A 27,079-nucleotide genomic window follows, 5' to 3' on the forward strand; every position below is an offset into this window, starting at 1 on the left:
TTTTTTCGTATATTCACATTATTGCTTGCTACCACAACTGTACAAGGAACATATTCTTAACTTACATTAATGTTCATGTACAGTAATTTTAGATACCTAAAGCAAATTTAAAAATATGATTGAGTTGCAATTAAAAAAACACGGCTATGTGTGAAGATATGTACAACTAAGGTGTAAGTAGAAGAAACAAAATACAGCTGGCCTGACCCAAGCATATCATATATCCAGTTAAAAAAAGTCTTATGCTTGTGCAGAAAATAAGCTTCGTAAACCAAAATGAGCAGAAGAAAGGGTGCAATAAATAATCATCTAACACATTTAAACTTACACTGTTGCCCAGTGTACCCTGCTTTAACTATTTTTAATACATGGCATCCGTATTTGCATCTGGAACTGTACTGTTCAAGGTTTCATCAGTAACTTTTTTCTGCCTATGTGGCTTTAAAACAAAAACAACACAAAAAAAAACAAAACAAAACAAAACAAAAACCCTGAAAGGTTCTCTTGGACAGTAAGTTTTAGTAAAACAAGTCCTTCTGCACCTGTGTACAGAATCTGGTAAACAGTAGGAATAAAGCTGATAGATGGCATTAGCCTAAATTAAAACAGCTACATTATAAACTGCAATACTAATATGTCTTTGTGATCTTGAGTTCTACTAACCAGATGCATGCAATTCTCACAGCGATTCTTCTAGTCTGAGTAAAACAATTCTATTTTGCTGCCTTTTTTTTTTTTTAACCTTTAAATTAGAACTTTTTCAGAACCAGCTGACAGGACTTCTTTATGAAAAGCACAGAGATTTCTACTAATGCAATGACATTTGGTTTCCAAAAAGCACAGTTTCAAAAAGAACTCTATCTCCTTCTTTTGTTGGAAGAGGCTAGCCAATATCCCAAAAAGAAATAAAAATATTTACAATTGACTAGTCACTGACAAAAGTTTAGGAAGATCTTAGAAGGTACTTCAGCATGTAAATGAATGATTAAAAGGACTTACACAACATAGAGTCAATCAGTTGTGTCATTTTTGGATAAAAAAATACCTGCTCACTTGTATACCATTTTCAGCTGTATATTTATAGTAATATATATATGTACACACACGCGCGCACACATATAAAAGACTCTTTGAAAAATCAAGATACATTAATAAACAGAAGTAGTAAAAGTAACAATAACTTAAGTAGTAGTTAACATTTGCATGAAATGACTTTGCAGAGTTTGACCAAACGCACTTAGAACATGCTCTTTTTAAAAAAAAAAAAAAAAAAAAAAACAAAACAAAACCAAAACCCACAAACAAACATCAAAACAAAACCAAAAGAAAACAAACAAAAAAGAATGAAAACACCACAAGATTCTGTAGAACCAATGCTATGTCACCACCAGGAGAGCACCAAGCAAGGCACCATTGGAAAGACAACATACTTGAATAAGTCTCTATAAATAAATCAAATGCTAATCTGGTCGAAAAATCGGTGTCTTTGGTAAAAATTCTATAAGGATGACCTGTATAAAAAGAAAAGAAATATATATTAAATGGAAGATGACAGCAATTCTATAGTCTATCACAATGATAACGATAGTTTAATATTTTTTTTTTTGTTAAAGTACATTAAGTTGTGATGACAATCAAAGATCACAGTGTTTTTCTTAGACAGGAGATCATTAGAAAAGTCATATTTGATATAACCGTTTTAGAGTTCAAAAACCAAAACCCTTAAAGAATCAAATTCAATTGGAAAAGTTTGCCTACCAATACCTAACACATCTAAACAAAATGAAATAAGCTGCTACATAATTCTTCTTGAACATAATTCATTTATTGGGAAAAAAAATATGAGAGAGAAATGTATTCATTTAAATAAAAAAAAAAAAGAAGGCACAAGGTATGCAAAGTTAATTTTTAATTACACATGCAATTCCCTTTACTTCAAAATTGCTTCCACTTAATATAGGAATCTAAATCACGTTTACAGTTCATAACTTGTATAGAAAGGCCTATCAACCTTTGCAAAGTTCCCATATCTAACAAATCTGCAAGTAGTTAACAAGAAACTTGACTAATGCTTTTGCATGATTATTCTTATGGTCCCGATTCAAATTTAAACTATGTGTTTCTGAGCTGTGTACACATGGTAGGGTACACTCCAGAATACAATCCAAGTACTTATCCTGCTTTAAATAGAAAGCTTAAAGAAAATGTTCACTTGTGCATTTTCTTTCTTCAGAGAGACAGTCATAATACAGCAGCATGACTGTATTCGCAACAAATAAATGCATCTGGTAACATAACTAAGGATTTTACTGGTAAGGGGAGCTTGCCTTTCTAAGAAGTAACAAAAGAGCTTCTAAACGTTTTTGATTGTAAAGGAGAACACAACCTGGCTGCTCAGAGTACACACTTCTATCTCAGCATATTGAACATCAGAACAGAAGTCATTCTCCGATTTTATCTCTAAGGCAAACACTTGAAATAATGAGGATCAAAATCAGGTGTATAAGTTTATTTTTAGAGATATTCAGAAGTGACTTCTGTTCAGAAGTGATGCAAACTGCTCAAAATCCATTGGTCACTGACACGAGTCAAACACTGGATGCTTGAGATAACAGGGCTTCTGATATTCAGGCAAGGTTTCAAAAAGGGAGGAAGAAGTAAAACTGAAATGCTGTGTTTATGCCAAAGGTGTAAGACAATCTTGTCTTTATTAACTTTATTTATTTATTTATTTAATTTAGCATCTACAGCAGTAGATTTAGAACCTCACGTTGGCAAAGCACCACATTTTGGGTAGAAGTGTCTAATTTAAATCACCTGCTTTGAAAAAATTGAGGATAAATGTTTATTATTTAAAATTAAATCATTAAAACAACATTAAGGGTAGCTTTCAAGAGACTAGCAAATCAGTGAAAACGAAAGAATGGTACAGAGTTTTGTAAAAATTTTCTCATTAAATATATCCAGACATAATGTATTAGACGTTTCACAAATTGAAAATAAAATCTTTGATCTTTATCCTATAAAACTTCATACCCAGGCTTACATATTATTAATGTAATCAGGTCAACTGATTTTAAACTGTATTTAATAGAATGAATGTTCATCTGTAAATGTTGCTGGACCATAGTATTTACAAACTAGCATTGTATGTGGTTTTTTTCGATTGAATCTGCAAAACATTCAACCTGACAATGTTTTCCTGTAGAAAAACAAGATTTTCACTGAAATAAAAACCCCTCCATTCAGGTAAAGCTCAAATCTACTTTCTGAAGTTTGCTTTATTCCCTTTTCAGTCACATCTCGCACACCTAAACCAAGAAATTTTGTAAATAGATGTTACAAAAAGTCTACTTATTCAGTGAACTGAATAGAGCCATTCTGTAAAAAGGCATTTTAAAGATCTTGCGTTTCAGGCTAGAAACAAGATCTAATGTAGAAACAGGAAAAAGGGGGAAGACAGAAAAAGAGTCTTTTAATATAATTTCTATTTAACCACTTCCGAAATTTTTACATGCATGATGGGTTTGTTGTTTCAAAGAACAGACTAAGTACCATATAATGAAAGATCACAGATAAGTTAAAACTAATACAATAGTTATTTCTCAAAGGCTAATCTTTATTTTTAAAAAGTTAGCCCTTCCTATCACCTATTTCCTAGAGCACTAAAAGAAATTATGTAAATTCTACTGTTTCTCACATTTTAGGAGCTTAATTTCATCCCATTCTCTGTGCATCCAAGATATCGAAATGAAAATAAAAACAGCACCAAAAAAGAGCAAGGAGGTTGCAAGCTAAACAAACTGAAATCCCACATTGGAGATCATTTGTTTTAAACCGCATATAACTTATCATGGTATATTTCCAAGAAGGGCTTATGGAATCTCGGCCAAAGACTGAACTAAGTTAAAACTCCAGAGACTGATTTAAAAATATTTTAGTGACACCACTTGGAGATAAAGATACTTTCAAGACAGTTGAGGTAAGAGGCAGTTAAAATCTAAAAAGGCTAAAGGTTTCTTAAGCTCCAACAGCTTAGTTGAAAGGTCTTCTTCCATACTTTTAGACTTGATTAGCATTATATAAAACAGCCATATCTGACTTGCTGCCTAACCAAAGTTGTGGTTATTCTTTATACAGCATCTAAAATTTCACACTCCATCAGCACATGTTCAAGCTATTTTATCTTGGCAATTAATTTATTATTTTTCAGAACACAGTGAAGCCTTGTTTTCAAGTCATTCATAACTTTATAAATCAGTCCTGCACATGAAACCATGCATCTGTGAACCGTAGAAAATCCTTGCACTCAGGCGATTAAGCTCCTGACACCTTTACTGATTAATAATCATGAAAAGAATAAGATCAGAAGCAAAATAAATGATCATTTAATAGAGAAACTCACAAAACAGCCCTTTAACTTACATATTCCATCATGTTATTCGTTTCACATTTCCTTTTGCTTAGTCTCCAATGCAAGCACAGCTAGACAAGGAGGAAAGAAAAAGAAGAAAAATGAGCTGTATTTTATTGCAGCACACAGACTAGCCCATTTGTCCACCTTTCATATTTTTCGTTCAACAAAAGCATCTGTTTCCATACTGTGCAATTCAAACTCCAACAGTACGAAGCTGCTCCCTGCGGCACTCACCTTGTGGTATAACCTATTGTTTTCCCATTCTAATAACTTCTCAATCGATCTTCGTGTCTGGAAGACAAATGAGAAAGAATTTTACTCTTGACTGGTTTTAGAAAAACTTCGTTTTGCAGCTGCTTTTGTGTGAAAAGGAGAGAGGTAGAGGACAGTGACTGAGTACAGGGTGGTCTGTAGTAGTACCAAAACTTGTCTGGTATTAAATAGTAACTAGAACAGAAATGACTGTTTATGACACCCAAATAACTGTCTTCAACCACTTTGGAACAAAAACTGTTCATATATATGCTTTCCAGTTCTTACAGCAGTTATAACTTTAAAAGCACAGAAATTTTGAAGTGATTTAAGTATAAAAGCAGGAGCCCTGATCCCCCAGTATCAGTGGTCTAAATGCACCATTTCTAAGAAGGTCGGCGTCTAAACTGACAAATGTTGCAAACTATTTTGCAATGCTGTAGGTCAAGTACAAATACGCAATACTCTAAACAAAAGAGAAATTTTTGTTACTCTTGTTTCCAGGTTTTAGAGACTGGAAACCAAATGCAGAAAGTTACAGTAAATTGCACAAATGAATTTTACTAAATGGAAGAGTAAACCCAACACTTAGCATTCTAAAGCAGTTTTACTGCCTATGTTGTCCACACTCGATACTTCAGATAGAGAATCCTGAAAGCTGTTCTGCGCAGCTTGTTAAGATTATGCATGCTAGTATTAAAGGACTTTCTGTGCTGTAAAGTTTCACAGCATTCTGAATGTAATTATTCAGTTATATTTACATTTGAGAAATACATTCTGACATTTATGGTCATTTGACTGCCGAATATATACTGCTTAGCTCTAAATGGGATTTGCTACTGACTATGAATAAAAAGAGGATAATTCATGGTGCCAGGTGTTAAGATGAGACCAACAGAGCTGCAGGTGCAAAAGGACGGAGCAATGACAAGGATCAAATACAACTTAGTGCAGCTGCAGCTTCCTTACAAGGCAGAGAGGGGTGAGGGGAAGGGACGAGAAAGCATGTTGCTGTTATTACTACAAAATACAAGTACTGTAAATGAACCTTAACAAATCAAACTCAATGCCGTCACGAGAACAAGAAGGTCTGAGTGAAATAAAAATTCGAAACCAAATTATTCCTTTCCCACCAAATACTAACATCTCGGTTTTCAAACGTCAGTTTCTCTCTAATACTGAAGGAGTTGTGGGGAAACACATCTAAGTATGTACTGTGGTCACATGATTAAAATTAGATCACTGCTATCTATGAGTAATCGTTACACTGAATTTTTCTTATGTTTTATTTTAAAAAGCACAAGTCACAGAATTATCAGAAGGTGGATGTACCAGTGACTAATTTATCACATCAATTGGGAATCGAGTATTTTGGGGGTTATTGTTATTATTATGGTTTTAAAGACAGTGCCCTTTAACAATAATCAGTAGACCTCACTTGTTTCTTTGTAAAGATAGCCTTTTAGAGTCTGCTCTCCTTTTAAATGAAAATAGGGCAGCAGTTATGGTCACACTTTTGTTAATTTAGTTGCCAGTCAGCTCCAAATCAAAAGAAAATAAGGCTGCAGAGTGTAATTAACATTCAGTTCAGTCGTTTTGTCCCTTGTCTAGCCCCCAAGCTTTGTTAAAATTGCCATCTGAATGCTGAAGGCTGTAGGGAAATCGATTTGATTCTAATCGCACCATGAAAAGAACATGATCTAACTGCTTTCAGCCCTCCGTAAATCTGTACTAGGTCTTTAGCACAATGCAACTTCCAATTTAAAAAGCACTGAATGTCTCGTCAATGACTTTGTGAAGAAAAAAGAACAAGGAGCAGACATAAAAATTCCAATAGTTGTTTAAGCATTAAAGTTCATTTGCATCACAGCAAACCTGAAAAGGGCTGACCTCTCAAACCGCCTCTCAGGTCTATGAAGTTGTAGCCTTGACAAGCTCACATTGACAGAGCTCATTGACTCTGAAAGGCTACTCTATCAATGGTGAAAAATGGCAATAGGTTCTACTCTGAGCAGGCATCTGCCTGCCCACCCGCTGCTAAACCAATGGCAAAACTGATTCAAAACCTGAATCTACCTTGTAATCTTCCTTTCCAGGACCTTTTAATAATAGATTAAGATCACTATACAATTTAATTTCATTGTTTGCTCCGAAGAGTGTGAAAAACATCCAAGCTTTTCAAATTCCAATAAAATTACATGTATATTACAACACATACACATAAATAAGAAATTGATAGGTAGTTATGTACTATTAATTGGTTTATTTAAATAAGAAGCCAGTTTAAAGTCATTTGACTAGCGTGAGATGAAAACACATGCAGCCTCGAGACCACGATTATTTATGTTCCCAGAGCCTTAAATACAATCCTTCCTGTAGTATAATTTGGGATAGTCATAGCTCCCAAATCATGCCATATTATTAATACAGAAGTGTTAATGAAAATTAGACTGTAAAATATTTCTGCAAACCCCAGAGCTTGGAATAAAAAGAAATGAATTAAACAGCATCACACAATTCACTATAGTAAGTTTTCTTCCTACTTGACAGGTGAAAAAAAGCACTTGCACGTGCAGCTTAATTAATCACTGCTCTTGACATCTCAATGATTTACAGTGAGGAGCAGGTGAGGATATACAAAACCAGAAAGGAACACTTGATTTGAGTGTAGCATTTCCAGCACACGAGGATGACAAGCTTACATATTCTATCAATGGTGTACAGAAAAACCCATACAGCAAATTATTTGTTAGCCGCAACAAAAGCACAAATTAAGTGGAAGAGAGACTTGCTTATTAGGAAGATTTAATACTATCCAGCTTTTAAATTTTTTTTTCCTTAAAAAACCCCAATCCAATATTTGAGCAAAGCTAAAACTGCAATTCAAGTACACTTTTTAGCATACCAATGATAAGAAAGTATGCTTTGTAACATATTCCGTGAAAAAAGCAGTCTTTAATGCTATCCACAGAATTTTGTGAAACAGACCTCTTCAATCAACTATCTAGATGCAACGTTTAATGAAACATTCCTGCAAAATAACCGATTCTTTAAAGATATGTGTTTGACAGTCTTTTGAAAAATCAGACTACCAAAAAACCCCAACTCTATATTTTCACCAATGCTTATAGCTCCCAATTTTGCCCTTAAACATGAAAGAAAAAACATAGGAAGTAAAAACATAGGAAGTATGAACTTTTCATGCAGAAACAAGGCAGTATTGAATACAAATTGTGTGTTACTACCTGAATTACCAACTGCAAGATCTTTCTGTTACGTCTTTGCAGTGTCTGGTGAAGTTAGCTTACAATTCCAGTTCTGGACTGGGAGGCTGTGCAGCCACAGGGCCCCCTCTTGCAGCGCACAACCTGGAACACGCACGCTGCACTAAACCATACTAGCGAATGGACCAAAACCCCCTCAACTCCTGCTGTACATCAGTGAATGACTGGTACAATATTCAACAAAAGGATCTTACATGACTCCCAAAATGGTGATAATTCGAGTACCTTCCTTTGTCTTTATTTAAGTAGGGAAACAACATGGACAGTAACACCACATCCTCCACTATCAATTTTATTCGTAGTTGTCTGGGAACAACGGAAGAATCTCCCGCTACATTTGGTCTTTGCCTTCTCATCTGAAAACTTCAAAACATGTGTAAATATAGTGCAACATTAGTCCACTAATAGCACGTAAAGATTTTCAAATTACTTCATATAAAACTATCACAATCATGTATTAATAATTTTTAAATTGCCATGAAAATATACACTCAAATTTCAAAATACAAGAAGACCAATTTAAGCATATTTTTGTTGATTCTTGCATGTATCAATTTGTATCATAGGATCTTTGGCCTTTCTTCCATGGGCTATCAGAGGTCTGAACTACATCGTCTCACTTAAAGAGAGAAATGATGGAAGCATGAATTTCTGTTCATTCTCCAAACAAAGATATACCTAACTAAAAAATTTATACCCAATTAATTTAGTTATCAGCACAAACAATGTAATACAAAGTTAGAAGATAACCGAGTCATACAACTGCATGCTCACTTTCAACATGCCTGAATATTCCCCAAGCCAACTTTGAGGCCCATATTGGTGGCATGAAAATGCCAAAGCTGTACTCAGAACACGTGTTAACTGTATTACAGGTATCTTTATCTGTACTGAGAAAGTCCCCACCTTGAACACTGTATCACGCGTAAACCCTTTAGAAACTGTAAATTGGTAAGATTACCATCTTACTGAGGAATACTTTATTTGTGAGAGCCAAAGATGACCAAGGTGAAACCTGAGATGATTTCAGATCCTGACATCCTGGAATACCTGCTTCAGCACTTACAGTAGTTTGAAAAGGCATCTGTTTGACTACGTAGGTCTATCTTGCATCATCTTCCCTGTTAGTAGCTAGGATATTTCTTACTAGAGTCTATTGTAAGGGCGCTCATCCCCGAAGCCACTGCAGCACCTGTGCAAGGAAGTGAGTGAAACCCATACTGGATGGATTGAAGAATACCTGGAAATAAACGTAGCATTCCGGTGCTTTTCATATGATCTTGAAAAAACTCCCTTGTCCAACAGGATTACTACTGCTGCATCTTGTCTTACTTTATAAATGATTCTGGGCAGAAAGCGAGCCCAGACCAAAGCACCAATCAAAGCTCCAGATCCGGCAAAGAGAAATATAATGACCAGAATTCTGGAGCAGAAGAACTGACAGCATGAAGCCAACCTCAGGAAACTTCACATTCTAAAAGACAGCCCCGAGGATATTGTCCCACATACGCACATGATCCATACACTGACCTAATTTGTACAGGTCTCAACCCTGGGTTGGTACATCACAGAGATTAATTTAAAGCTTAATGAATCAAATCAGATCAACTACTTTCTGCAAAGGTCTCTTCCACCTCATTGTCTGCTGATATAAAGAGAAGAGCAACATTATTGAACATTACTGCATGTAACAGTTTTTAATATCTAAGCCAAAGACCATTCCTCAGAGACTCTGGTTACCTTGATTCTCAAACTCCTTGACCGTTTAAGAAAGCACTAAAGCCATGAAATCTGTGCAGAATGGAGAAGTGGACAGAAACATACACCCCAAGTATATTATTGAGGAGTACAATGGAGAACATCTTGTAGCGTTATCACCAACATATTAACTGATAGAAACACGCAGCAGAGAGAAATTATCAAGGGAAGTTCCTAAAAGCTGATTAGAAAAGTCTTATATAAATTTCCTCTCAAATATAGACAATCCAAAAGACTGAAGATGCTAAGGCCACCGGATATTTTAGCTGTCCTCTAAGAGCTAAGTCACCAAATAAGTGCAGCTATCTACCTTCTGCAATGAGATGACAGCAACTAGAGCCAACCATTGAAGAAATTTCATAGTATGGAGAAGCCTTGTAGAACAAATCATGTTGAACTTGGTAAAATTAACACACTTCCCTTGAGAGGGCTAATGGAGATGTGGAAAAACACATTTCACGGGCAGACAGATGTTGAACTGATCCATGAAGCATCAGGATTATAACTAGCGTTGTTACTTGGATTTGTAAATAAAAATTTTCTAACTCTTTTACTCTAGGATTAAATTCTAGCTTTGATTCTCTGTCATTATAAGGAAACAAAACCCATGAAGGTCTGTTTCCTCCAAACAAATTATTCAAATCTGACCATGACAATCTAAAGCATCCACCTCCTGCTGAAAAACATTCTCACAAAAAGGGCCACAGAAAATGAACACGTAAAATGGAATTGACCGTAACAGGGATGAAAATGGGACTGAAACTCCACCAAATAACTCATCTGGTGTCATCCACTGTGGGAAGTTATAAACTGACTGTGGATGAAAATTCCACCTCCATCATCTCTTTTAAGGTTATAGAAATGTTAATTTGGGTCTCTGTCACTTATTTCCAAGATATCCAGCTATGGAACATCGTTCAAGGCCAGTGCAGGTGGAGAAACTAAAGAATCCGCGGTTACATCTCTATTAAGAAATGAAATTGGGCCCAGAAACATTCCTGTTCACTTGAAGCCAGCTGGCAGAGAACAGTTTACATCTCTATCAGTAAGTTTTCATAACCTCCGAACCACTCATAGTGCCTGGACCATTCTGATAATGCCTAAGAATTGTTACAGAACACAGACCCAGAGCCTGCCATGGACCTCTCTAAGAGTACAAATTATAATGCACTAATTCCTAGGAGCACTCCTAGGTTTAATTTATTGGAATATAAGAAGCCTTTGACTCCTGCTGTTAGGAGTCTCTAAGGGCAGGGGCCAAGAATGGAAGAGGAGCTACATAGCCAGAAAGACTGAAAGGCAGCACAACTTAACAAAATAACTCTAGAAGGCCCTGTAAAATCCAATGCTTCACTAGCGTGCATGCTGAAGAGAAGGATCCCTCTGAAAGGGACAGCCTCTACAGTGCCTTGCCCATCTAGGATTGAACCAGAAAATTACAGAATCCCGAGTAGGTTGATCCTGTAGCTACTTCACCAATTTAGAAAAAAATACATCTGGCTACTGTAAAAATGTATTTTCCATCACCATCATCATTATTGTTCCGAATTCAGCAATTTATTCCAAAATTCAGCAAAAATAACTTTTATGGGGAACAAAATGAAAAGTAACCAGTCACTTTCCACTTCACATGTATGTTTGGTATGGTAGAAGACTTATGAACTCCTTCAGCCTTCTCTTTTGTAGCAGAGCTGTCCCCCTCAACCTCCCAACTGTTTTGTCAGCCATCATGTTTCTTGAACTACCTTATTTTTGTTAAATAACAAGTTATTTTATTTATATATAGTGCTTGAGTTACTGAGAGTGCTTGCTCCGCTTACACAGAAAATTGCGCTTTACCCTGGTTTGTTTAATAAAGTGAAAAAGTTAATACATCCCAGAGCAAGATTACTTTGAGAAAAAGCAAGAGGCACAGAAGTGTAACTACCTCACACTTGCCAGCAGCCGATTCCAGTTTTATGTTTGTTTCACAGTAATATAGTCTAGCAAGTTATTGTTCAGTGAAGTGCTTTCCACTTATTTAAATTTTGAATATGAATTTCAGATAATTTTGCATTCTAATTCTTTCCGTAGTGTTTGCATATGCTCCCTATTTGGTATCATCTACAAGTTGCTAAAGACTGAATCCTAAAAATGACCCTTCCTAACCTGATTTCCAAATCTGAAAACTATCCAGACCATGTTTAGCATGCTCTTTCAAAACAGCTCTATTTGAATTTTGACTAGCTCACATTTGTTTCTTCAGAAACATATCAAATAGGACATGAAAAGCAATACAAAAAGCAATATTAAAAGAAAGCCACTGCATCGTCTATGGCCTCCCCTATATACCTTAGCCATCGCAATGTAAAAGGCGCTACAATACAGAAATGTTAATCCCACATGTATTATTTTAATATAAGAATGTTTGAATATCATTCTAATTACAAGTGCAATTAAATTTTAAATAGCATTTAGAACATTCACTATAGAAACCAAAGATATATGCTGCATTTAAGATTAATATAAAACCTATTATTAGGAATACACGAAATTACAAATTTAATTTTAGATTACCTATTTTTGAAATACTAAAGGATCTGCATTTGACCCATAAGGAAACAAACTAATATTTTGTGATTACTTATATTTGTAACTATTCTTCACGCTCATCTTATTGCCTTCCTCACCCCAAGTAGGTTTGCAACACGGCAGAACTATCTGCTCCCACACCTTGTTATGCACCAACTCACTACTCCACCCTTTAGGAAAGCACATGAAAATCAGATAAACCTTTAGAGGATGCTCTGAAGGAAATAAAATTTGATTTCAGAGACAGAAAAAAGTAATAATCACAGAGCTATACACATGATCATTTCACATTTATAGTGTTCTACAAGCTTTGCCACTTTAAGTTCAGTATGTGACTCTTCTGACCAATTATAGTGAACAATTTTTAAAGAAAAATAGACCAGGTCTGAATCTTCCAATTCTTTTAAAGTTTTAATTTCATACCTAATACTAAAAAGATTATTTTAAAAACCTCTGAATATATTTGAAGACAATGGTCAAGAATGTATATTTGGTACACAGAAGCTCTACTTTTTGAAAGTTTTACTAAGCTGACTAGAGCCAATATAGAGATCACATGTGTTCTGGTTAGGACAAGCATAATAAATACGTTACAACTTTAAAGATTCTTCCAAACTGAACTACAAGTTAAACCATCACAACAGAGACTTCAAAAACAAGGCACCTTCAGTCACTGCCTTGAGGAACTGCTTGGAAAAGCATTATGTCATTAGAGTATCTCAGTGCCAAATCTGTGGCAGATAGGCAGAGGAGAAAAATACGTATTTCCTTGAGTTTTGAAAATAAGTGCAATGTATTCATAGCTTCAATAAAGTGAACTAGTGTATGTTAACATCAGTATCACCCACTGACAAGCAAGACTGCTGTATTTAAGAAAATTCATTCCAGCTCCTCCACCACATATTTAATTTAATCAATACTTTGGAAGTTGTAATTAGCTGATGTTTATACAGCACTCTGAAAACGTAAACTGCTACGTAAGTGACAACTAATGACAAGGCTGAAGCAGCATTCATCGGCTTTGTGTGAATTCACAAACAAACAAGTAGCTCTTCAAAGTATTAAGTACAGATTGCTCTTAAATATCTCATTCTATTCATTTTAAGAGATTGCCCACGAACCTTCTGAAACATGCAATTTACATGTACAATACCAGCTTTTAAGAAATCTAGGGGTACTGCAATTCCATCATAGCTTTCTTTGTTACCATTTCTGTTGAAATTATTTATCTTATTTACACAGCATTTAGTTAATACTGAAAATGAGTGTCAATTCATTTGAAAAAGTGGCTTCAAATGGGCACCTCAGCCTGAAGTGCTTTTTGAATTATAATTCACTATGTCATTCTTTTTATTTAAAGAACAATAACTTAAAGACTTAATGTTCATTTGTACAATCTGGAACTTGTCCCAGAAATGATGGTACTATCTATGAGTAAAACTGCTGAAGATCATTGACGATCTAGATCTGCAAACGAGGGTCTGCATTTCCTGTAATTTTCTTGCAGCTTTTATTCATTAAAATCGAATCAAGACCACATAAAAGGACAGAGGCAATAAGATATTGAATCAAATTAAACATTTATTCTACTGGTGAAGAGTAGCAGGCTTTTTCTCAAATACCTCAATGCAAAAGAAGAAAGGAAACAATACTGTACAAAGACTTCCAAAACTAGCACTGAACAAAGCACTGAAAAGAAAAATACAGTGAAGGGAAAGCTTTCATTGCATGGAAATGCATTAAAGTGATATAATTAACAATTAAGCTTACAAATGTCTGTGACTTAAGAAATTGCTAGTTTGAAACACCTGCGGATTTGAGACAAACCCATAACTTATTTTTCACTGCACAAAATAAGCGTATATTCCCATTGTACACAAACTTTCCATAATTGTCTGTAACTTCAAAAATCACGTTTACATGTGATAACATCATTAGAATTTTAAAAGTCAATGAAAAGCAGTAAGAATACAGAATACAGAGAAAAATTAAGAGAACTATTGTAATTTCACAAACTCTGAAGCTGCAGCTTTCATTTTGTATGCATGATCCTTAAAAAACATTTCTCTGAAAAAGATCTACAAAGTATACCAGCAATTTAAGAGCATGGTGGATTGATTCAGCCTCATTAAAACAAGTATTTCTTAATCAGTCATTCTGAGAAAAATTACTCTTCTGTATTAAAAGTAAGCAATTGTATAGTTGAAACTCATTTCATTTAATGAAATCCTTAACTTGAGAAATACTCCCACTTCTTAGCTCACTGTATAGGCAATTAATTCAACAACAGAAATTTGTTAGTCTTCTGTTTCAGTAGAAAAGGGCAAAGATCAAGGCTGGTATATTTTTAGTGTGTGATTAAAACATGTTCTACAGAAATTTCAGTTCAACATGGGACCGCTCCCATCCTGCTTTCAGAAATCAAACTCTCTAATTACATGGTCTTGGGAGTCTTTTGTGATCACTGCAGCAAAGGATGTAACACACAGGCCAGTTCCAAGTAACTGTCCTTTCACTAGGAATCACTTAGGACAGGGCTGAATTAGCAAAGCTCTCTGGGCAACACTTCCCAGATAAGTGCAGGTACTGTACAATACGTAACCTTTTATTTATTGTTCATTTGTTGTAACTGTTTTACATTATGAGTGTCAGTGGGAAAGAATCCATTGTATCTAAAAGTTGAAGGGAAGAAAAAAGGCACACGTTATCCTGAATCTCTGTTTCCTCAAGAAGTGAATCCTGGCTGTTGTGACTATACCTATGGCTGCAGTCTGGCCAGTGAAAGGAGATCTGAAGAAGTCAAAGCATGGCAGATCGCTTGATCAACACAGCCCTCTTCCAAGACACGGTTAAGTCGGAGACGAGCAGTAAAAGAGTTCAAATGTAAGTGATTACTTCACACTGAATACATTAGCCTGCCTTGTATCAGCAAATCTGTGGCACTAGCAGCATCAGCCCCTACCATGTTACATCCTGCTATCATTTCCTGCTACAGCAGCACATTACGTGAGAAAAATGGGTCAAACTAAAGAGCACCAGAAGCTTTCTCCTTTAGAAGTTAAACATAAACACAAGCAAAACTTGCATTGCCAGTGTCCGTACCAAACAGAGCTAGGCCTAGAATGGTAAAGGTAGTCTTCTCTGCAAGCTAGTTAAGTCACCAACTTATCTGTTGAAGCAATCAGCAAATTATAATTTCTTCTAACAGACTTTCAGGATATGGATATACAATCGTGCTACAGGACACTTACTAGTCTGTGACAGCTTAAATTCACACTGACACCAACATTTTATTTGGTTTTCTCCACGGACCTCAAAGTTACCAGGAGGCTTTTCTACCTTATTTTGTATACAATTAAAACTAGCCTTAAGTAATTTCTCAAAGTGACTAAGCATTAAGATCTTAACACAGAAAGTCAGATGATAACAAAGCCTGTATGCGTTTTTGTATGATCACTGTTCTTCCTATAAATATTTTTTTTAGAATGCCTTGATTAACTGAACCTGTAAAACAAGGACTTTGATAAAGGAAATCGTGATGTTCAGTGTACTGAATTGTACACAATTTGTAGCATTAAGAGGTATCACACAAGAGAGAATATACACAAGCCCAGCCATGAAACAGAATGAGGAACAGTAATAAAAGCGAGGAGAGGATGGGGAGGCACAGAGACTTCTTGCAAAGTAGTGAAATAGGACTAGCCAAAGACAACTTTTACAAACATGAAAGCAGATGATATGGGGGGGTAACCTACTTAACTGCACTGAGGGATGGGAAGTGAAAAACAAGCACGTGCAATAAGCTTCTGTTGTGAACAAAACACTAAGTGCAAAGTTTACACAGACAAAACACTACTGTCTAGTTCTTAATGTAAAGAAACCCACAACCTTACTTATCTATACCTTGGAAGGAAAATCCAAAAAGACAAATCATTTATTATCTTTTAAAACCTGCCTTTTTAAACAAAAACATATGGCTATTTGGGCCGCAGTGTAATCAGAAGCTCCTCAAAACAAACTGCCACTCAGTCACTGCCAAATTCTAATAATCCCACACAGTATCACAGAGAAGATGCAGCTATTAAAAAAGGACGTTGAAAGTTACTTCACTAATAATAAGTGCTGTACAGTACCCGGTTCTAGCAGAGAATTTCAGCTGTACTACCACTCATTGAGTTACAAGCTCAAAGTTCTGACTGCTGTCTGTTGTAACTTTAACTAGTATGACAGACAACAGATATCAAAACGCATGAAATCAAACTGATTTAAATAAGTTCTAGCACACAGTTTTTAAAGGTAGGGGAGAAACAAAAAAAGAACAAACCCAGTACAAGTCTAACTATCAAAATATGAAGAGTTCAACTTACTCTTTTACTGAGGCAGATAACTGGCCACATACTACAACCTAAAGTGCAGCAGCAGCAAAGGCATCCACATAGTAGCCATCGTACATTAACTGGAAGGTTCTTCTTAAGACAACTGTTCACTCTACTGATGCTGGCTTTAAATTCTTCGGGTGCAACCTACAAGGGAAAAAAAAATCCAAAACAAACTAGTACCACAGCAGCGTGATTTAATACCCTTACAGCGGACTACACCAGGAACTCGTTTTTGTAATAAAATCTTAACTCCGATTCCAAATTCCTATACACAGATACTTACCTTTCCAGTTAAAGAGGAAGGAAATTCTGCTTCAAATTTGTTGCTTAGTCCAAACCTGCAGAAACAAAATGATACCAAAATTATAAACAATCCAAATCCACACCACAACTTACAAGCACCTCATGACACTCTCAGGATTCATACGAGAACGGCATTAATTTCAGGGAAAAATAGTTGCTCTTAAAAGTAATTTCTAAAATTATCATAACAGACAAAAACACATCACTGTACACAGTTTAAAATCCACCCTGATCATAGGCTCTTCTTAAGTTTCTGCTGATACCATTGACTCTTCCCCAAATTCAGCAATATCTTTATAAGCAATAGCAGCAAGTGTGAAAAGCGAAGATAAGTATTTAAGGGGAGAGAGGAAATAAGTTAATGCCACAGGTTGAATTACAACCACCCCCTTCCTCCACTGGTACAGATCTATTTTGAAGAAAAGCTCATGCAATGCTATTCCACTCAGGCCATGCTAAATAGCTGTTCTAAGCATAATCAATACCAGCTTGTTTATTCAGAAAAAAGTACACTAGTAAGTTTCAGAACACAAAATGCTACCTAACCAAACATTATTTAAATGCTAACTAATTTAAAAGAAACATACCAATTGCAAATGTAAAGCTATGAAGGACTTCGAAATGGGCTGCAGTTACTGACAATTCTGGGTTTCAGAAGATCTAAAGATTAGTAGAGTTTCACCTTGTCTATTAAAAAAAATGGGTTTTTGTCTTACAGTTGGCTGTTTGGGTTCAGGAATGGATGAACCTCAAAGAAAACTTGGATATTTTCTGGCATCCAGTCTGGGCAATAAATTCTAATAGGGACTATACAGCCTAACAAAGCCATTAATAATGACTGGCTACTAATGTAGTAAACAGCAGTTAGTTTAAAATTTCATTGGTCATTAATAATCTAGTGAATATAAACCAAAGCAGTCTTACTATCAAATACTATAAACACCACAAATCAGAAATTAAACTGCTCAAGACTTGAATATTGGCAGCAAGACCTATCACACTGAGCTCAGTTCTGTGCAGAAAAGCTTACCTGAGCCTTGATAGTTGAAGAATTTAAAAGACAAAATTTGCTTTGACAGTATGTTTATTGAGCAGCTAAGCATTTCTCAGGATTGGTTTATTTTTTTTCTTACTGAACTGAATAATCTGCATGCCAATAAAGAACTTTGTCCTAGTAATCAAATGGGCAGTTAAGTGCTGTACCAATGGTGAGCCACTGCAGAAAGACCTCACAAAACCCAATGGACAAAAGGTGGCAGATGAGCTTCTGTGTAGATAAATAAAAGGTGCTGAATCTTGGGAAAGCTGAACTATGCTTATGTGATACTCAACTACAGTTTGGAACCTACAGCTCACGAGAGAGATCTTTTATCATCACTCATGATTCTCTTAAACATCAGCTCAACACAAGCAGCAGCCACCAGAAACAGCAATAAAATGCTGGGCACCACTAGGAAGGTGATTAAGAACAAACAGAGGGCATCGTTTTCATTCTCCATAAAACCCTCATATATCCACACACCAAGTACTGGGTGCGGTTCTGGCATCCACATTTCATGGAGGACTTGGAGTAAAGAGAAAGAGAGAAGGAAGACTAACATAATTAAGGGACTACAGAGCTGCCTTAGGAAACTTACAAGGGTGACACCAACTTGGAAAAGGCGGCTGAGGGGGGTATATGATCAAAGTGCAAAGATTCAGGAAGGCAGTGGATAAGGTGAATGATTAACTGCTGATCACCAGAACCCACAACAGAGGGCACTCACTGAAACTAGTAGGAGACTGGTTTAAAACAGATAAAAGAAAGTGCTTCTTTAAGCTGCAAGTTACACACTTCTGGTTTTGTTTCCACTTGAGGTTAGTAACGCAGACTGTGCCAAGAAATTTGAAGAAACATGGCACCCATTTTTAAAAACAGTAGAAAGGAGGACCCTAGGAACTAACGACCTGTCAGCCTCACCTCCGTGCCTGGCAAGATCATGGAAGATCATTCCTAGAATGACACGTGGAGGACAGAAGGTGATTCGAGACAAATAGCATGGCTTCACCTGGGGCAAGTCCTGCCTGACCAACCTGGTGACTTTCTATGATGGAGTGACTATATCATTGGACAAGGGAAGAGCTACAGATGTCATCTATCCGGACTTCTGTAAGGCTTTTGACACTGTCCCCCACAACATCCTTCTCTCTTAATTGGAGAGAGAAGGATTTGATGGCTAGACTGTTCGGTGGATGAAGAATTGGTTGGACAGTCTCATCCAGAGGGTAGTGGTCAACAGCTCAATGTCCAGATGGAGACTAGTGACAAGTGGTGTCCCTCAGAGGTCTGTATTGGGACCAGTACTGTTCAATATCTCCATCAATTACACAGACAGTGGGATCAAACAGTGCACCCTCAGGAAGTTTGCAGACAACACCAAGCGGAGTGGTACGGTTGACAGGCCTGAGGGACAGGATGCCATCCAGACGGACCTGGACAATCTTGAGAAGTGGATCCATGTGAACCTCATGAGGTTCAACAAGGCCAACTGCAGGGTCCTGCACGTGGGTCGGGGCAACCCCTGGTATCAATACAGGCTGGGGGATGAAAGGATTGAGAGCAGCCCTACTGAGAAGGACTTGGGGGTAGTGGAAGATGAACTGACAATGTGTGCTCACAGCCCAGAAGGTCAACTGTATCCGGGACTGCGTCAAAAGCAGCATGGCCAGCAGGTCGAGGGAGGTGATTCTACCCCTCTACTCCGCTCTGGTGAGACCCCACCTGGAGTACTGTGTCCAGCTCTGGGGCTCCCAACATAAGAAGGACACGGACCTGTTGGAGCAGGTCTAGAGGAGAGTCACAAAATTCGATGAGTCTAACAGAGATGGCACAAGTTCCCTGACAAACAGACACTACAGGAAAGACACAACTGCAGATGCCAGAGAGTACAAGGAGAATGGACACCAGGAACAGCTACATTTCCATGCAACTGATAAGTAGCAATGCCTATTGCCACAGTTTGTAACAGGACACTGGGCTAGACAGTTTATGAATCTGACGCTGTAGGCGATTTTTACATATGGTCTTAAGGAAAAGTAACCAAGTCATCTCCCTGTCATTGATTGCAGGCAGTAGAATCACAGAAGCATAGAATGATTTGTGTTCAAAGGAAATTCAAAGATTACCTAGTCCAACACCACTGTCATGGGCAGGGACACCTTCCACAAGATCAGGTTGCTCAGTGCCCTTTCTAACCATACCACACTTCCACTCTAAATCCACCCTCTTTCCGTTTAAAAATCATTGTCCCTTGTCCTGTCATAACAGGCCCTAGTAAAAAGTCATTATCCACCTTTCTTATAAGCCTCCTTTATATATTGAAAGGCTGCAATAAGGTCTCCCCATAGACCTTACTTATACATAAGTTAACCAGCATATTTGTAATTAAAATAGTAGCTCTGCAACTCCTACAAATCCTTCAAAACTGGCAAAGAAACACATGAAAATTGTTAACCAGAGAAACATATGGCAAGTTTACGAGTTCAATACAGAACAAAGAAAAGCCATAATTATTGGAAACATTTCTATCACTGAAAAGCCTGCTGAATATTCCATGAGAGGAGGACCATCCACCTTTCCCCAAAAATCCTGAGTGAAACCAAGTGCTGAGGCAAAAGTTACATAAATGTCAGAAAGAAGTGTCATGCCCTGTCAGTTAAGCTACTTAAAATTGCCAGTCGGCTGAAGTGGGAATCAAAGCCTGAAAAAAATCCCTTGGATCCGTATACATCTCATAAGCAGCCAAGCCTGGAGAAGGACTCCAAGCTCAATATACACAGCTGCTATCAGAAGTCTCAAAAATAAAAGGTAACGCCACTTTACTATATAATTAATTCATCAAATCAACACCAGAGACAGATGTCTAAGAGAGACATCTCTTCAAAGAGAGAAAAGATTTACTACGAATAATGGAATTAAATATAAATTTGAGCAATAAGTGAGTGACCAACTACAAGAATAATTCAGTCCAGAGCAGCTCTTGTTGCAAGAATTAAAATGAAGCTGAGGTGCAGACCAAGAGATGAGACAGAATTTCAGCTGTCCCTCTACCCAGAATACTAAGGAAGTCCTTTACTCTGAGGCATGAGCAGGTAAGGCAAAGGCAGAAGGAGGTCTCCCTGCTCTCGGTTAAGTCACAGAAAGATGTAATGCTCAGTCTCATGTTGAAGGTTGGCTGGGAAATCAGCAGGACAGAAACAAGGCTTTTTTCGTGAATGCACAATCCAAAAGTATTCAAATGTTGACAGCTTCAAACACAAGCAAATATTCATGGAGATCGCAAAAGCCATGCCTGATAAAGACAACTCCATTGCCAAAGCTCTAGAGGTATCTGAATTTACAAACACGCTGAAGCAGTGAGGCACAGAAACTTCTGACCAATAAAGTTACACTTTGGTGAAGTTATAAGCAAATGAGACTGAGACTCCATACTCAAGGCTTGTGGCAATGTTTAATACATGGTGGGGTAGCAAAACTGCCACATCAAAGCTAACTCAACCAGCTACCAACATCATTCTGAGCTTTCCATATTAGACTTTCGTCAGCATACACAGGTAGTAAAAAAGGGTGACTTCATACATTAAAAGCTTTGGTAAGTAATTATGTGATCTCAGTATTATTGCTCTTGACTGCATGCTGCAACATGGAAATTAAAAGATTAGAAACTCCACAAAACACTACTACCTGTTCACCATAAAGACACAACTGCTCTGACAAAAAAGCAGCAAGAAGTGTCTTAAAATCAAACACTGGAAATCAATATTTTGGAGATGCATTTCCTCAGATCACTGTCCTCGTATAGCACTAAGATTTCTTTTGTACAATCTTCAGTGACACGTACTCTTCTCTGATTGCTCTATGCCTTTCCCATTCCACATCATGTCTTCAACAGATCCATGCTCACCTCATGCATGAGTACTTCCCTTAACTTTCCTGGAATGTGAAAAAGTGTTTCTTGTACATGACTCAGCTTGAAAAGCTTCAGCTCAGTTCCTGCCCATGTGTACAGTGAAGAAAGAAATAGTGAGAGGTGGAAACTTCAAAGTATAGAAGTTTACAGTATAGGGGACAGCCAACCTGCAATCTTTTCTCAGTCTGCAGCTCAGATCTTCCTAAAACCTAAGATTGACGCACACTATCCTCCTCCTCTTTGTTCTGTCTTATGGGGACACAAAACCATTTTTAAATTGCTCTCAGCCAGACTCTTTAGTTTCACGTGTTCACAACTCTTACAAAATAAATATATATTCCACAAAACTTAACACTCTCCATCCATAATTCTTACAAAGCCCTGTTTTCACTCGTATGTCCTCGATATAGAGTAAGGCTCAAAAACACATAAGCAGACTTAAATTAATACTTTAAAAAAACAACTGGGTGAAAATATATTTTGAGGGGTTTTTTCCCCTCCAGTTATCTTGCATCAACACACAATGCACTAAGATGACAAACAGCATAGAAAGAAATTCAGTAGCATATCACAACAGCACTACAAAAGACTAATAAATCCAATATTACTAGCTAATACAGTCTGACATATATATAAGGCACATAAGTCTCAACTGGTCAAGGAACAGGAAAGCCCAGGAAAACAGTCACTGAAAAATACAATCAGACAACCTATCACAAATATTCTCTTCACAATTTCAAACTCATCATGTATCTCCCTTTCTGCCCTAATATGATTTTATAATTGAATATGAAATACTTTGAAATTTCAATTCAGTTTTAAGTAAAGCTCTATATTTTCTCAGCTTTCAAGTTTCTTGCCATTAGAAGAGATCATCCCAAGCAATCAGAGACCATGTCAAATATTATTCCTGACTACCAAACTCTGCTGGTGTGAAAACAGTTTAACTGAATATTAAAAAAAAAAAAAAAAAAAAAGAAGGAGTTTTACAATTGTGTGCAGCATGCTCCAAACAGTGAATATGAGAAGATAACTCTTAGTGCTAAACAAATGCTCCACACCCTGGAAAGGTAAGGCCTTAGTATGTTTTATTTAAGTATTATTTACCTGCTTTCCTTTAAGCACTTTTAACTACACTGCTTAGAAAGGACTCTCAAACAGTTCCACTGTCTGTTGGATGAAATCAAGTAATAGTAAATGCCTTTCTGACATTAGTCTGTAGTCATGGAAATAACATATTTGAAACTCAACATTATGACTCCTATGTAAGATCAGAGAGGATATGACAATAGACTATGGAAAAAAAAAAAAAAGAGTTTCTGTTTAAATACACACACAGCAGAAGCAGTCAGCAACTCTTTAAACTGCAGAGCCAGGGACAGATCAATCCAGCATTTTTTTAACTGCTGACAATTTTTGTCAGACCTTCAAAACGCATAGATCCTTTTATACCAGACAAGAGGTAAATTAATTATATAAATAGGGCTTGACCTATTCCTTAAATCCACCAAATGAATATCTGACAGTAATCTAACTTTTAACAATAAGCTTCTTGTTCAATGACAAAAAAAAGTTATAGACTGCACAAAGGTAAAAGTGGTTGATACTATTTAATGAACTGTTCACACCTGGTGTGATAAAAAAAGCAGATGAAAATCAGTTGCCTAATTTTGGAGGTACATGTCCATATTTCATTGCTCATCCAAAACCTAATGAACAAATATTTTCAGGAAGATCTTAAAGTAGTAATGAGCTAGTGACCATTAATGAACAATTAATGAGGCAACCATCCTTCTTCAACCACAACGCACTTACTAGTCACAGACACACTATGCAAGCTTCCTCACGATTCCACTAACGGGCCTTGATCTTGTCTTGCCCAACTTAGCTTGCAGTACTGGAGAAGAAACAAGTGTTTGCCTCCATTTCAGTTCTTTATACTTTTGCATTTGCCAATATGAAAACTATCTAATTGTGGGTTTGATCTGCTTACCAGAAACAGGCTAAGGCTACCAGTTTATTTTCAGAGAAGTCATTGGATGGTAACAACTTTTGTTCACAATAAACAGAGTCATACGCTGAATGCTTCTGCTACACGCTTCTGTTCCTTTACGGGGCCTCCTCAGCTTCCTGCCCATCCATATCCTTCCAACCCTCTCTCAGTCTATCGTGTCTTACTTCCCGTTTTTAACCAGACAGCAAACTGCACTGTCTGGTTGTTAGTATTACTTAATGTCAAGCAATTATTAAAGCAGTAATGTACCAAAGTGCCACAAAATTACTCCAAATTTAGCCCGGCATTTCTGGACAGGTCAGTATCTGAAAAACAGTAAAGTTCCTGGGACACTCATACTGGGAGGGGTTGGAAGGGTCATTCAGAGATAGTCTAGTCCAAACCCCTGCCAAAGCAAGGGGAGCAACAGACCGCAATAGGGTTGGAGCAACAGACCACAATACTGACAACTTTTATGCTTCTATTGCAAGCCTAGTCCTGCTGAACAGTGAATACTAAAAAAAAAAAAAGTTTGCACTGCTGCATTTTGTCTCCAGCCTCTGAAACTGTACATCATAACTGACAACCACTACACTCCAGTAGAGTGAGCCTGACAGAACTGACTGAAGGAAAGACACCCTCATCTGTTACGTTATTTAGAAGTACTACACTGAATCAGTCACTCACCGCTAGATTGTCAGAGACACCAAACATTCACAAAACAAAACTCAGTCACTCCCATGTTAAACACAGTGAAACAATACATATCGATCACAACGTAGCATGATTTTACACGTATCTATCTGACTCACAGACGCCTTTTCTTTCTTAAAACCCCTCAGAGCTATATTAGTGACCACACGTTAAATGGAAGCGGGCATCAGATACATAAACAACCCTCAGCAATAGTCCAGCCTGTCAGGTGGCTGCCACATACTGTTATCCACAGGAACCAGGCACCTTACTTCCTGACACCTCATCCCTTCGGACAAATACTTTACATTCCTCTGCCAGTCACAGCCCCACTCAGCCTCGTTTCCTCACCGCCTCCATACAGGTTTGCACCCGCTGGCGAGTCCCAGGCGGCACCCAGCTCCCCGGCGGGGCCCAGGACAGCCCTCTGGCTGGGAGAAGCGGCTGGGGGAAGCAGGACCGGCCCGCACCTCCCCTCGCCCACCTCCCCGCCTCGCCCCAGGCAGTGACCCGCCGCCTGGGCTGCCCCCGGCCGCAGCCGCCCCCGGCCCGCCGCCCGGGCCTCCACCGCTCGCCCCGGCCGCGACAGGCCCCGGCGCGGCCCTTACACGGTGACATGGCCGGAGCCGCGCACCACCACCGGGTCGGGGGAGTACTTAAGGAGCTGCTCCTCCAGCGCTCGCTCCTCGTCCTCCTCCTCCTCGTAGATTTCGTCAAAGTCCGCCATGGCCGGGCCCGGGCGTCCGCTGAGAGAAAAAGGAGCCGGGGCGACGCGACGGGGCCGGTCGCGGGAAGCCGGTGGGAGGGGACCAGCGGGGACGCCCCGCTGCCGGGCCGGGCGGCGGCGGTGGCCGCGGCGAGGCTGCGGCAGCAGCAGCAGCAGCGGCGGCGGCGGCGGCAGCAGCAGGAGCAGCAGCTGAAGCAACGGCGGCAGCTCCGGGCGAGGAAGCGCCCGTCACCCTCCGCGGAGGGAGGGGGCGAGGGGCGGGGCAGGAACAACAACAACAACATCCGGCCGCCAGCACCGCCCCGCCCACCCGCCGCGCGGGGCGGGGCGGGGCGGGGCGCGCGGCCGCCTCAGCGTGAGGCGGCGGGGTCGAGCGTTGAGCTCCTCAGGGCTCTGCCGTGCCCGCAGCTTTCGCGGCGCTCTGCGAGGGGTTTTGTTGTTGTTTCTTCGGGCCGGGTGTTTTCTTTCCTCTCGTTTTAGCCCCCTTTTTGGGGGCATCCGTGAAAACAACCCAGGGGTTTGGGGGCCTGCTGTTAGCTGAGGGGTTGCCCATTGGGCCCGCTGGGGGGGGCGCGGGGGAGAGTGTGAGGGAAGCAGCCCAAAGCCAAGGCTGGCCAGTTCAGGTGAGGGCTGGTGCCAAACGGTTGTGTGTCCCTCGGTGCTGTCGGTGCCCGGGTTTGTCATACCTCAGGTGGCCTTTCAGCCTTCCATGGAAAGCACCATGTTGAGACTGTTGTGTGCATGGGGCGCAGAGCAGACAAACACAGTGCAATCACAGAGGAATGGTCTGTTTTAGGACTTTCGCTATGACAGTTAACCAGAAAACCCTAAAAATCAATGGGACTCTTGACTATAGCTCTGAAAGCTAACCCAAAAACGCCAAAATTCAATGGGACTCAATTATAGCTCTGAAACCTAACCCAAAACCCCTAAAAATCAATGGGACTCTCGCCTACAGCTGTGAAAGTTAACCAGAAGACCCTAAAAATCCATGGGACACTGGACTATAGCTGTGAAAGTTAACCAGAAGACCCTACAAATCAACGGGACTCTCGACTACAGCTATGAAAGTTAACCAGAAAACCCTAAAAATCCATGGGACATTCGACTATAGCTGTGAAAGCTGATCAGAAAACCCTAAAAGTCAACGGGACTCTTGTGTTCTCTCTCTGCCATTTTGGTATTTGTCATCACCAAAACCTAAAGCAATGGCTGGAAAACGCCGGTGTGAGCACAGCAGCCTTGGCAACAGGTCAGCAGTTGGCTGTTGTGACAACAGGGAAGGCAGCGCTGACATGGGATTTAGCAGTAGCAGGGTGACATTTTGAAAACGGAGCGCAGATCTTTGAGAGAGTGAACTGGTGGATCATGTACTCATAGCAGTATTTATTGTATAGATATGGTAGTTACAGTGACATGGAAGACTTCTCAAGAACTGTTTGGGACTGAACCTGCTTTTCATGAGTGTGAAGAGAATTCTCCATTTCCCTTTCCTCAGTACTTTACTCCATATATCTTAATTGCAAGAGACCCTTTCATATATTGTCTTCACTGCTAGATCATTTTGATTCTGAAACTTGCAGTTCTTTTTTCCTGTCTAGTTACAGCATATATATTGATAAGCTTATTTCTGAAAGACTACGTTGCCACTTAATCTCCATTACTCATAAAGGTCTTTGTGCTGTATTTCTCAGAAATAAAGTCTATACAGAGACATGAGGGTGCTTACTGCTCTACGTAAAAGCAGGGTACG

The 27,079-nt window shown here is 38.6% G+C and overlaps 1 protein-coding gene across 1 annotated transcript; it reads right to left on the bottom strand.

The window, feature by feature from the left end:
* Window positions 1–851: 851 nt before the first annotated feature.
* Window positions 852–25,326, bottom strand: CHIC2 (cysteine rich hydrophobic domain 2; the record flags this gene model as incomplete). Its single annotated transcript, XM_082482071.1, has 6 exons — window positions 852–1,511; window positions 4,426–4,485; window positions 4,652–4,708; window positions 16,650–16,805; window positions 16,945–16,999; window positions 25,208–25,326. 6 exons carry the CDS (start codon window positions 25,324–25,326, stop codon window positions 1,461–1,463), a joined length of 498 nt encoding a protein of 165 aa, XP_082338197.1. The 3' UTR covers window positions 852–1,460.
* Between the last annotated feature and the right edge of the window lie 1,753 nt (window positions 25,327–27,079).

The sequence above is a fragment of the Vanellus vanellus genome (genome assembly GCF_965231255.1).
Source record: "Vanellus vanellus genome assembly, chromosome: 4".
In the NCBI taxonomy this organism is placed as follows: Eukaryota; Metazoa; Chordata; class Aves; order Charadriiformes; family Charadriidae; genus Vanellus; species Vanellus vanellus.